Here is a 13,905-nt window from a genome sequence, read left to right as displayed (position 1 = left end):
AACAATAAAAAATTCGTATTTTATCAGTATCACTATTCAGCAATAATGGAATGAAATACTGATGTTCATAAAAAAGATAAAATGATAACTCCTACCCTTATTTCATACATCCACTCAATTATCATTTAATATTTAATATTTAATATTTTGTAAAATGTTAATTAAGATTGTGAATTATTTACAAATGTATTGAATCATGATTTTTTTTTCGAAGTACAACAAACTTATTTAACAAGCGGTACTTCTAACTTTAGGAAATTTGTTTCATTTTATCATTGTTATCCTATCCACGATATAATCGTGTATATCGTGTGGATCACATTTTGAAGAAATGAAATGAAGAAAATAATAAAGAACGAAATTATACGAGGTAAAAATTTCGTATGTGTTTCATTTCATAAATATATGAATAAACAAATATTATGATATCATTTTTGCACGAGAATTCGATTAATGTAATAAATTTTTATAGTAATTAAAAGAGGTTTACTCCTCGTATATTTCGTTCCAAAGTGTCAATTTATTTGTTTATGCTTAGACATATCACTTTGTCTCGTATTCGTTATAATACTATACATAGAAAATGATTGTTCATTACTGTTTGTAGTATATGCAATTTCTTCATGATTATTCTGATATTCAGGATTTTCTAAATTGTTCGAGTTACCTTTTCCACACTTCAAAGTGAATAACATTATTATACCAACAACGAAAAGGCCAAAAATAATGGACATCAGTGCAATTGCTGGACCAGACTGTTTCAATTCCTCAATATTTGTATAAGAGAGTGCTAATGGATTAGCTTCGCACCAACTGGTCCAAGTGTTATTCCAAAGTGATGGATCCGATCTAGGATCTCCATCTAAATTACTAGGAGGTATCACAGTTATTCTGTACTTCATTAGAATTCTTTCCAGAATAGCCATAATCATTGGTCTTGTTTTGGCAAGATTCACCATTTCGCAAGGATCTTTTTCTATGTTAAAGAGACATGGTGCTGTCATTGGTTCACAAGGTATCTATGGCAAAATTATAGAGAAATTTTTTAAAATTTTATCAAACAGGATTATTATAAAATTTATTATAAACTATACGTATTTTTTTTATTTATTAAAAAAAATAAATATGATGTAAGATAAATTTTTATAAAAAATATTTAATTATAATACTAACTCTATCTTTCTCTTTGACATTGCATTTTATTTGTGCTTTCCTTCGCAATTCGGAAATATTTTCAACACTGAGTATCTTTTCTTCAAAATTAGTTTCTAATGCAGTATCATATATTTTCACGCTTCTTTTTCTTCTTTCTTTCAATTCCATCGCTTGTTTAGCAGTAATAATACCAGAAATAGCAACACCAGTTTTGCTGTACAATATTTTATAAGGATCGTATTGCGGAGAAATGCCTTCGGATGGATCTCCACTTGCTCCAAGCCAAGCACTACCAGTTTCTGTTCGACCGATAATGTATTTAAAATCACCTCGTCTGAAAGCAACATAATCACTAAGATCGTCAATATTCAGCACTACTTCGGATCTGGAACTGATTTTGTTCAACACCAAGGCTGACCAGAGATCAAATCCATCGATGTTATCAAGTTGCCTTCTATCTACTCCTGAAAGATACACGTAGAAAGGAATTTAAATCTCTTTAATGATTTTTTCCTTCCACTTTAATTAAAAGCTAGAGTTATTAATGCTTTTAATATTATTTCATTAACCTGCTGCAGATAGAAGTGTAGGAAGCCAATCAGACATAAACATCATTTGATTAGAAACTCTTTTAGATTTCTTAATTAGAGGACTCCAAATAGCTGCAACTCCTCTCGTTCCACCTTCCCATGGACTATTCTTTATCTGAAAAGTATTCAGATTTTAATCTGTTCAAAATTAATATAAAAATATAATGTGAAAAATATATTTACGCCTCGAAGAGGATAATTGCTGCCCTTGTTACTCAATTCACCCTCGCTTGGTGCACCATTGTCACTCATAAAAAGTACTATACTGTTCTCCAACATGCCACGATTCCTTAGTGCATCCATTACATCACCGACACTTTGATCCAATTTTGATACAACAGCTTTAAATTAGAGCATTTTAAAATTACAAGAAAATGTTATTTCAATTTATGATTATATTGTATTATATAAGAAAATTATTTTAGTAACAGATAAAATATTATTTTTCAGAGAGATTTTTCAATATTATTTAAGAAATTGTTTATTCTTCTTTTTTAATTTCTTTTAAAATGGAATATTTTTTTTTTTAACTAGATGATTTTAATTCACCTGCTTGAATTCTTCTTTCAGGATCAAGAATGTACGAAAATTTGGCAATCTCTTCATCGGGTGCTCGAAACAGCTGTTCTTCATTTCCTTTATGAGGAGCTAAGTGAGCCAGGTACAGAAACATTGGTTGATCAGTATCGTGCTCATTAATTAATCTTACAGCTTCGTTCGTAAACAGATCTGTAGAATATTTTCCTACGGTGTCCCATGCCACTGTGAGATTTCGCCTCATGTCAAAACCTTTGAACTCGCTGTACGTCGGATCCTGAAAGAATTATCTTTATATAAAACTGATTTATCAATTCAACGTGTTAATTTATAAGTAACATAATGTACAATATATAAATTCAAAAGATTAATTTTAAATATATTCACAGGTTCTTGCGTGATATGCGTGTAATAATCCTGAAGACCGTTCCAATAACCAAAATGTGAATCAAATCCACGATAAGTCGGAGTGTATTCTTTCTTAAAATATCCTAAATGCCATTTTCCCACAGCGTGTGTTTTATATCCTACTTCTCTCAAATACTGTAAAAGTAATATTGAATTAAATAAAATTATTCTTATTTCAAATAAAAGTAACAATTACACATATCTTATTGTGAATTTAAATGAAAATGAAAAAATGAAAGAAGAAGAAAAAATAAAAATGAAGAAAAATCACGAAACGGGGAAACGTACTTCGGGTAACAGTTTCTCGCTCAAGGGGAGCCCTCGTGGTTCGGTTGGGAAGAGCACAGAGTGTTGCATGCCCAGATGAATTGGATTTTTTCCGGTCATTAAAGCCGATCTGCTTGGTGTGCATAATGCGGGCACGTAATGATTATTTAAGATGATACCATTGTATGCAAGGGCGTCGATGTTGGGCGTGGGGATTTGATCCGATCCGTGAAAACTTACGTCGTTCCAACCCTATATATAGTACATAATTATAAATTTAAATTTTCAACATTCAACGAGTGAGTGCATTTTTTTTAATAACGATTACTTTTAGTATTTTTCATTTGTAATAATTTGATATAAATTTTAATTTTACAAGAATACAAATGAGATAATTTCAAGCAATAATATAACAAATTTGTCAATTTACCAGATCATCGGCGAGAATGATAATGATATGTGGTTTCTGTTTAGTAGTCGATGATTGTTTTGGCTTCGTTTTGGAATTAGTCAAAAAGGATGAGAAAAAAATCGCAGCCATGCTCGTTGCTACTATCTCCAAGAGGAATAGCACTATTAAAAACTGTGCTACCATGGCAAGATTCATTTCGGAGTAAGCTGAAATAATACATATTAACAATTAAAATTTTACAAATTTTTATTAAAAAATCTCTAAAAAATAACTAATTCAACAATTCCAATCAAGATTATTATACCTACGCTTCGTAAAATTGATTATTCGCGAATATAAAATTTATTAAAAAATGTTGAATTAAATTAAATTAAATTTAATACCTGAAACTTTTGTTAAAAACTTCCTTCCGTTTTTTTATAAAAAATACAATTACGTACTAATTTTGTGTTTTTCGTGAAACGACCAAACCAAACTTTCTTATAAATATGAATTCTTGGAAATCTTGGAAACAGTGTACTACCAAGGATGAAACACACGAATTGACCAACGTTCTCGAAGTCGAAATGGCAAATGAGGTTTTAAATGTTTTCGACAAATGTTTATTTTACCTATAAATACTGAGCAATAGGTAATATATCTTACAAAGTGGGCTAAATCTAAAATTATAAACCTTTTATAATACCGTTAAGAATGCGGTATTTGATTTGTTTCGAGACACACCTTAAAATTAGTGATGGATTCAAGACACCACAATTATTTTATATAATAAAATTATTATGATGTTTAGTCACAATTAAAAATAATTAACTATTTTATCGACTATACTATGAGACAGACAACAACAAATGGCAAGAGAAAAGAGAATTTTCAATATTATTAAAAATTCTTTCATCTGCATTGAACGATTTAAAAACCATTTCCTATTAATAATATAAATATAAATAAATGGATTGTCGTTGCTCATTTTATTATTTAAGAAATTGTAATGAGTCTTTGGAAGGAACTTTTTATGCGGATCAGACATAAATAAGCAAATAAAAATGAGCCTGGATATATTCAAATTAGAAATCTATTACTAATAATTTTCGAACCGTCTATTTTTATCGCAAAAGAATAGGAAAATCTCTGCTTAAAGAACTAAAAATAAAACGAAAGATAAGATAAGATAAGATAAAGGTTCGAGGCATCGGTCGAACTCAACAGGCTATTTATCAGAAAATGAACAAGGAAAAAAAGTTCTCTTACGTTGATAAAAAAGGGGAAGAACTGTCGCGTATCCTATTATTCGTTGTAAGTTATCCATTTTTTCCGTTTATGTCCAAACATCTTTCTGTCGAATGGAGATCCAGCTTCGTCCAAGTGGTCTTTAACAACGCGTATGGACTGACTGGGAAACTCGAAACGTGTTGGTTTATTACCACTTTAGATTTTCCGTAAAACGAGCGGCGAGGAGCAAAGGGAGGATTTGGAGCATAACGAAAGTGTTGTGTCTGGGAGAGAAAAATGGAGAAGGCGAGCATGAAAACTCGGTATTATGTACATGCGTGAAAATTCTGTATTCCTTTTTTAAACCGCTATGTTTTTTATTTGCAAGTGTGAAAATCTATCTTGTGGCATTCATACATGTAGATCAAGATATTTAAATAAGATCATTTTTCATATTGGAATTCTTCTTGGAATTAATTCTTTGTCTGTGGAATATTATCTTTCTATTATTCCATCATTATAATATTGTAATAATATAAATCATTAAGAAAAATTCATTTGAATTTGTTTAATTAATATTTGTTTATGTATTGAGATAGATATCTCGTTTGTAATTGGGAGAGGTATTAATTCTGTAATTAGATGCATGATCAATGCATAAGATTAAAATACATTTAGCTACGATTCATCATCTTAAACGTTTTCAAATGTTTTGTACAAAGTGAAATTTGTAATCTCGTGTATAATAATTGAAAAGTTTTTTGCAAATAGAGCGGTTGATTTAAAGGAAACATCGTCGAAAAAAGTTATTAATTCATGAGATCGTTAACGCGTTAATTCTTGATATGTAAATATTCTTTCATTGAAAAAAAAGTGGAAAGTAGCAAATGCGATAGTCATTTAATATTTGAATGCATGCAATTTCAATCATAGCTGGAGAAACTTTAGACATGCCTCTGTTATGTAATTGAGATATTCATTATAATATAATTTGGATAATTTCTTCTTCTAATGATAAGTTAATTACACATGTTGTTGAAGAAAGCATTATTATTACCTAAAAAGAAAGAAAAAAAGATAAGAAATCAAGAAATATTTTAAAATAAAATGTTTTATAGGAGATTACAGTCTTATTATATTTAAATAAAAATTTAAAAGAGAATGCTTTAAAAAATTAAAGAAAATTAAATAAAATCACTAACTTTTGATATAATGTTTCGAATCGATTAAAAATTCTTCTAAAATTATGTGAGGCCGCAACTGGAATTGGAATTTGGAAACTGGTTGGCACAATATGCCAAATATAATTTGAATAATTAGATGGAAAGATAAATAAACCTTCCACCGCAATGGACAATTAAATTTCCAATCAACGTGATGTCGAGATTATCATAAACAGGTTGTTGGGAAAATCGATTTAGTAATTGATGTTAATTGATTTATTTATATATTTCTTCGTTAATTCTGCGTCAATTCATGTTTTCTATGATTTAAAAATGTTTTTCTATGATTTAAAAATACGTAATAAAAATTCCTTAAATTAAATTTATCTTTTGTATAATATATTTTTAATTATATTATTTATGATATAAAGATATTATTCATAAGAATTTCCACATATCGCTATACATAACTGCAACAGATATAAAAAGTATTTGCGCATGTTTATGAAATAAACATATAATGGTTAGTTTCTATTAGACATTTTATTAATTGATTAATGTTTTTTTTATAATTGAAAACATTAAACATTAAAAAAAAATATTAATAATAAAAATTTTAACATTTTATTTAATCATTGAATTTTATTCAACTAATATTTGAATTTCATAATAAAAATATGATATATTATTATATTATTAATTATTTATGCTAGTAAATTTAATGTATTTATTACAACTGTGTAATAGTTCTATTAGAATAAATATTAAAACTATATTTAAATTTGTTTTAAAATTCAGAATTAAAAAATCAAAACAATAACAATTTTAATTTTTCTTTAAATAATATTTTAATTTCGTAATAAATTCAATAATAAATAATAAAATCAAAAGAAATCTTTATAATTTCAGTCGATTCAAAATTAAAATTTAAAAAAATTCCACTATAATATAATATACATATAGTACATACAATACGATGAAAAATATTTTTTCCTTATTCTTATTAATAAAATTCTATGAGCAAATAGCAATTTGCAAGATGCACAAGATATTAAATGCACAAAAGCGTTACATGGAATATAATCAAAGTTTTTGGTGAATAATCATGAAGGTATTCTTGTTTGTGATTACGCTACTAGAAAAATTGCATGCTGATTAATATAGGATAATTAGCGTGACTTACTAATGATTTACTTAATTTGGTAATTAGTTACCAGGTCATCCTTAAACTTCGTGTTTACGATACATATTCAACCGATCGTAAAAAAACCGATGAAAAGCATTTCCTCCTTGCTTATTCTTTATGCGAATATGTTGAAAATATGTGACTATGTATGAAAATATTAAAATAATGTAAAATGCATGGTTAATAAATGATGAAATGAAAAAAAGAAAAAAAAGAACAAAGTCATATTTATAAAAAGAATAGAAAGGAAAGAAATAATTAGTGATGAAAAAAAATGTACTATAAATAATATAGCAGAACGCATAAAAAAAATATCGCATTATAATATTTTTTTTAACATGTACGTAGGAATATTTTTATTAAGTCATATTTTATTAGGTCATCAACAAATATTATAAAAAAAAATGATAAAAGATAAAAATCATTTTAAAATATAAATAATTTTTTATCTGAGACTTGTTAAAAATAAAATAATCTTTATTTTATGATCTATTAATATCTCAATCTTGTAATGTAAATCATATATTAAATTAAATATGTATTATTTTTAAATAATATTATATGGAATAATAAATTTAATATTCATTTTAATATTAATATTAATTCTGATATTATTAATAGTTTTATAGTTAATTATATATAATTACTAGATACTAAGTTAACCTATTTTATGAAAGAAATTTTGAATATTTGAATTGTAATTTATAATAAATATAGTAGTTTTTTTTTCAAAGTAATAAATAAATATTATATATAAGTAAAGTCTCATCTATTAAAATGTGGAAAATATAATAAATAAAATTAATTTGCATGCAGTAATAATCAAAAGTCAGATTATAAAATTAAATATATACATGTGATAATGATTTTTATTTGTGTATATTTACTCAAATAAATAAATTCTTACTTAATTTATATATTGCATTTTTTGAAGATTTCCAATTTCATGAGATTTTTATCCATTTCATTTGAATTTTATATTTTTACATATAATATATACGAACAAATAATAATGAATTACATTATTTATTTAAAAATGTGGTTATGTCATAGATATAATATACAGTATTGTACTTTTACTTTCGTGAAAGGTGAAAAAAAGTTACTTACAAATGTAAAATGAGCATAAAATACATTTTTACTAGACAGTGATTTATTTGAAATAAACACATAAACCAAGTTTGAAAGTGTTGCTTTCTATAGATCACTTTACGTTTCGTAATTTTTTTAATGTATATAATGTTTTTTAATGTAAATAATGCAAATTTGTTTTGAATAACATTTTTAATATATAAAATTTTTGTTAAATAGCACTATAATATAAATAATAATCTGAATCTCACTAATCGTGAAAAAATGTTGAGTCGTGGAAATCTGACTAATTTCACTCTGTTTATAATCGATTATATTGGTCTTTTATCGATTAAATTCGAGAGTTATTGCAATAATCGCATAGTACAAAAAATTTTGTGTACTTATTAACATTACACGTAGTATATATTTATATTATTTCGTATTATTCCGTATTATATTAACGAAAGTAATGAAAAATAATAAATAAAATTAGTTAAAGTTAAAAGTTAATATCATTTATTACTGAAATTTTTAAACTTAAAGTGAAATATAAAATTGTCATAATAAATACTTATACAATACATCATATTATTGTGGCAGAGAACATCGAATTATATAGCTTCTTAGGTAAATTTTATGATAATAGACAATTTAATAATTTAATAATAATGAATAATAGTAGTTTATTTTGTTTATTTTAATAATTTTTGTATAGCATAAATAGTTTTCATTTTCTTTAATAATATATTATATTATTATATATTGTATTATATATAATATACGCAATGCATTACTATTATAGTGTTTTAAATACCATAGTAAATACTATAAAATAGATGCTTTGTAAATAAATATGCGGAATAATGATTAAGGAAGTAGGTAATTAATTTCTCGCAAAAAAAGAGTGAAAATAATAGTATTTTTTTTGTATAATTTTATCAAAGATATTTCAAAACATGTGCATATTTTGCCGCCATATTATAATTATAAATAGAGATAATATAAAAAAATTTAAATTTATTTTTAATACATTTTATTTATGAATATTATATATATATATATATATGCAATTATTAAATACTCCATTAAGGAAACGTTTTACTTATTCAGAATATTCAATTTTCACAAAATTATAATTCATGTTATTATATATGCACATGCGTATACTATGTTGAACACGTATACGCTTACAAACTTAGAAAATATAAATATATATTCTAATTCTATATATGTTATAATTCTAAATATATGTATGTATTCATGGAACATTTTTAAAGAGTCAATTATAAAAAATATATAAAAATATTATTTCAAGATAATTTATTAATTTATAAGCAATTTATAGTATGAATATTTATAATGAATACAATTTATAGCAATTAATAAAATGAGATGGAGATAGAATGATAGAATGATATGATAGAAATAGAACTATTTCAATTCATCTAATACAAACTTAAATTGTTTATAACTTAATAAATAAGCTTCAAATGATATTTTTGTGTATCAACTTTTGTATTTTTTTTGAATTTTAGAATTGATTCTCCGAACATGTTTCACATATATTGATACAATAGTGAGATACAATAATGTAATAAATAAATACAAATACAAAGGTAAACTCACCTCAGAGCACAATCCTGAACACTTTCTTATTCACCAGTCTAAATGAGACTGCGATTTGTGTAATTCACGCTTAAGTGGTGCGTTTGTGCAACCTCGACAAGAGTTTTTACATTTTGTCCATGATCAATTGTGACTCGAATGGAAATAAAATATCCAAGGCGGTATTATGAATTACAACATGAAAAAATTATTTCCGCTTGATGAATTTCTTGTTAACATTTCTATTTCATTTTATTACTTAATTTTGATGAGAAAAATAAATAGATATAGAAAAATAAACTTTTTAAGATTTAAGATGAGAAAACTTCTTAAAGTATATTAGGATAAAGTATACTAAATACTAGGATTTGATAAAAATAGAATATTGATTAAAGTATTAAATTAGATACAATATACAAATTAGATACAAGATACAAATATTTAAAAAATTGAATTATTATAGAAAATTATTTTCATTTAAGAAGTGAGTTTAATTTAAACAGATTATCTTATATATTCAATTAAATAAAAAAATTGCATAAAAAAATTTATGCATCAATTTTAATACGATACTATAAAATGAAAGAATTTTTTTCTGAAAGAATTATATCTTAAATTTAAACATTAAAGATTTGACGAATAAATTCGTAAGTTTTCATATTCTATGGAATAACTTTCAAGTGATGCAAACCATTGATGGAATTGATGCAAACCATTTAAATTCATTTCGAAGTGGTATCTTGTTAGAATATTAAGTACGAACTGCAGCTTTCTGAATAAGTTTATTCCTGTTCCTTCGAATCGGCCACTGCATTCGGCGATTATAGCGCGAAACTTTTTTGTTTGATCTAGATTGAGAAACTTATAAAGTTCTCGCTCAGCTATTATGCGGTTAATACTAACTTTCATTCAATAACAATAATTTCGCAAAATTATAATTATCTCAAGAAATTTCAAAGACTTTGTTTTTATATTTTGAAATCGATATTTGTCTCGCGTTAGTGAAAAATTATCTCAGACAAAAAAAATGAGATATTTTAAATGTTAAATTAAATTATATCCTCATGATACTTTGATCACATAATTTACGTAGTTATTAATATAAATATCATACATTAATTATCGGATACATTTTTATGAACTACTCATAATCTCGATAATAAAGAATATCATTTTTTTTTATAATTAACACATAGATATTATTTATATTTATATTTTTTTGAAATTAAAATTATTATGATTATAGAAATATTTAGAGTTATAATTATATTTCTAAGATATTTTTAATGTTTAATTTTTTATTTTATAATTATTTTAAAATATTTTGTAATTTTTTGAATTTTTTTTTTTTTTTACTTAATCTTATGTTTTATTAATGTGAATATATTTACATATATGCATCAGAGATGCACGTTGATTTGATCGCATAAAAAAGATTTCATGATTTTTAAATAGAATAGTAAAAAATATATATGAATAAAATCTACATAAATAAAAAGGATTCGTTAATACATACACGTGTACTCTTTGTTTTTCAAATGATGTTTTATATTTAAAATAATAAATTATTATTGTAAAAACTAAATTAGTTTTGTATTTATATTGAGATAATGGACTTTTTTTATCTGGCATCTATTAAGAAAATTGCTTTGTAGATTTATAGGGAAATTTAGAGAATTTAAATTGTCTATTCTTTTTTTTTCAAACAATTGACGAAATCTATTTTATTATATTAATAAATTATCAATTCAAATTTTCTCTTATGTTATAGTTGTTTATATTATTTATCAAAATTAATTATAATATTTTCTTTATTAAAGTGTATCAATTTAGATATGACAACGTATTGCAAATTTTAAACTCGTTGGAATTCAATTTGAACAGTTAAACGATTCCTATTTTTACCGTAATTCCAATTCGTGAAAATAGCTAATAGAAAGGATTAAATGAAAAATTCTTTTAATCGCAATTTCTCCGTCAAATTAATTAATTTTTTTTTTCAATTTCGATCGAGTATTTTGAAATTTTTATTGAAATTTATAAAAAAAAAAAAACATACACAATTCTTAACTTGACTTAAATGTTAGTAAAGAAAAGATATCGTAGATCTAGATAGATCTCATTCTATATACAAATTTATACATGAGAGAAAAGGTAAATGAGGTGTACAAGAAACGAGAAAATGTATTATTTATTTAACATTGATAGATCTAAGACGCGACACATGAAAAATATTTCTGTAAACATCGATCTAGATGAAAACAAAAAACATATAATTTGTATGTATTTAAAATCATTTTATTAATCATCAAGATTTCGCTTCGTGGTATTGCGTGAGAATTTTAAAAACTCAATTGAGCCAATTGAATAAATTCACTGAATATACTTGCGCGATTAATTAAAAATTAAAATATTATAATTACAATTCATGGCTTTCACACGAGGATTGAAATTAATTCAACGATTTTATCTAGATTACATTAGATCACATTTATTATGTTCAAAAAATTGATATAATTGGATAAACAATATAACTAATCGGTCTGATTTTATTTTATCAAAAAGAATAATAAATATATGAAAATATTATAATTAATTATATATAATTGTATAATATATTTATTAAATATTAATGGATTTTATTAATAATATGAAAATTAAATTATTTTTATTTTTTATTAAAGCCAAATTATATATTTTATCTAAATCTAAATTTTCTAACATTCTGTGTTTTTAAAAATTCTGAAAAAGTTTCAAACAAAATTATTAATATCTTTATTTCATTATTACACATATTCATAAATTAATCATTGGAAAATTTCTTCAATAATGAAATTAAAATATATAAAAATTGTTAATTTATAAACTTTTATTTCAAAAATGTATTAATTATTTGTTATTGTGTAATTTATATTAACTTTCTATATCTAGTAAAATAATAAAATATGAATTCGATTTGATTTCCCTAGATTTTGGTCACATGGTTTTATTTGTATCACGTAAATGGGCTAATATATTATATTATACAAAATGTTAATATATTTGTGATACATAAATGGAAATATTTTTACCAAGGATAAAGAATTTTAAATAATCCAAGAAATTTTTAATATCTAAAATGTAATTTTATTTATTAATTACAGTATTATACTATATCTTTTTTAGTACAATTTAATTAATAAATTTATTTGTTGAAATAGATTGAATTCACAACTATACAATTATTATATATATTATATATATACAAATTGTAACAATTATATATTTTTTTCAATACAATTAATTAATAATAATATATCGATTTTTTCGTATTGAATTAATTTTTCTTTTCGACGTGGCTATTCATATCATTTTTATCCACTTTTATCCTCTGAATTCTGGTCTATAATTTATAATACTTCCTAGATAAAATAAAATCAAATTTAAAAATCAATTATCTAATGAAAACTTAAAAGAAATTTAAAAGAGATATACACTTATATTACATACTTTTTTATTTGAAAGAATAAATGGAGTCTTATGCGGTAGTAAAGTAATTTGTGGAATCTGTAAATATTATTTAGATATATGGTCAGTATTAAGTGTAAAATTTGTATATAAGTAAAATTTTGATCATATATTTTAAAATTATAACAGTGTAATATCTTTTTTCTCTATATATATATAAAATCGAAAAATATATTGTGAATTATAATAGTTGATAATCTACATGAGATAAGTATTTTTATAAGAATTTCATGTATCTTATTTTCACTTACTTCCACTCTTTCCGGTGTTTCTAGCACATAAATTACTGCTTCAGCAATATCTATAGCTTCTAATGAATTTGTGCGAATATTTTGCATTTCTCTTTCTTTAATTAACTCGTTTGTCATATTTGTCATCACAAGTCCTGGAGCAATAGTCTATAGAAATATAATTTAATATTTTTATATATATCAATTATTCAACGCTGATATAAAGAATGGTATTTATTATAATGCATTTTTTTAGATTTATTTATTATTAATTTATTTATTAATCATTGCATGTCAACAAAGAATTATGATTATATTAAATATATCTATATGTGTTTTTTAATCGAGATATAAAGAAAATTGCAAAGATCAATGATTATTATTATTAGAAATTAATTATTAAACAATTAACAATTTGTTAATTCGATGTAATCAAAGAAATTAATTTTATTTAAAATAAATAATAAGCATAAATAATTAAAATAAATTAAACGATTTAAAGAGAGAGAATGAAAAATAAAAAAAAAAATCATTTCTTTGATAAAAAAAATTCATTGCTCTT

At 23.8% G+C, this 13,905-nt stretch overlaps 2 protein-coding genes across 4 annotated transcripts in view; both read right to left on the bottom strand.

Moving 5' to 3' along the window:
• Window positions 1-13: 13 nt before the first annotated feature.
• On the bottom strand, window positions 14-9,726 carry LOC102671300 (arylsulfatase B-like). Of its 2 annotated transcripts, none has more exons than XM_006610553.2 (9): window positions 9,628-9,726; window positions 3,388-3,575; window positions 2,979-3,209; window positions 2,670-2,825; window positions 2,295-2,559; window positions 1,929-2,086; window positions 1,725-1,860; window positions 1,174-1,619; window positions 14-1,019 (listed from the first exon to the last, which is right to left on the bottom strand). In XM_006610553.2, exons 2-9 carry the CDS (start codon window positions 3,562-3,564, stop codon window positions 516-518), a joined length of 2,073 nt encoding a protein of 690 aa, XP_006610616.1. In that variant the 5' UTR covers window positions 3,565-3,575; window positions 9,628-9,726; the 3' UTR covers window positions 14-515. The 2 variants fall into 2 exon arrangements, with proteins under 2 accessions (XP_006610616.1, XP_006610615.1); XM_006610552.2 differs by lacking the exon at window positions 9,628-9,726 and adding an exon at window positions 4,618-5,008.
• A 3,188-nt stretch (window positions 9,727-12,914) lies between these two features.
• The window catches only part of LOC102676363 (farnesol dehydrogenase-like), a 3,326-nt gene continuing 2,335 nt past the window's right edge, over window positions 12,915-13,905 (bottom strand). Inside the window, exons 4-6 of one of the 2 annotated variants that reach the window (XM_031508106.1) lie at window positions 13,365-13,511; window positions 13,092-13,152; window positions 12,915-13,007 (exon numbers count right to left, since the gene is read on the bottom strand). In XM_031508106.1, coding sequence (XP_031363966.1) covers window positions 13,006-13,007; window positions 13,092-13,152; window positions 13,365-13,511 — 210 coding nt within the window. In that variant the 3' untranslated portion in view covers window positions 12,915-13,005. The remainder of the gene's footprint in view (window positions 13,008-13,091; window positions 13,153-13,364; window positions 13,512-13,905) is intronic. The other variant, XM_031508105.1, reaches the window with a different exon arrangement.

Source organism: Apis dorsata, unplaced genomic scaffold (assembly GCF_000469605.1).
Source record: "Apis dorsata unplaced genomic scaffold, Apis dorsata 1.3 scaffold_74, whole genome shotgun sequence".
Taxonomy (NCBI): domain Eukaryota; kingdom Metazoa; phylum Arthropoda; class Insecta; order Hymenoptera; family Apidae; genus Apis; species Apis dorsata.
The sequence above is the reverse complement of the archived record's forward strand: the minus strand, read 5'-3'. Positions and strand labels throughout refer to the sequence as shown.

What these genes read in the sequence shown, in the direction of transcription:
- LOC102671300 (XM_006610552.2), bottom strand. Translation starts at nt 4,675, where the DNA reads ATGGATAACTTACAACGAATAATAGGATACGCGACAGTTCTTCCCCTT. An exon ending in GCGAGAAACTGTTACCCGAA is followed by an intron (nt 2,826 to 2,978) that starts GTACGTTTCCCC and finishes TTACTTTTACAG; the next exon opens with TATTTGAGAGAAGTAGGATA. An exon ending in GCAATTATCCTCTTCGAGGC is followed by an intron (nt 1,861 to 1,928) that starts GTAAATATATTT and finishes AATACTTTTCAG; the next exon opens with ATAAAGAATAGTCCATGGGA.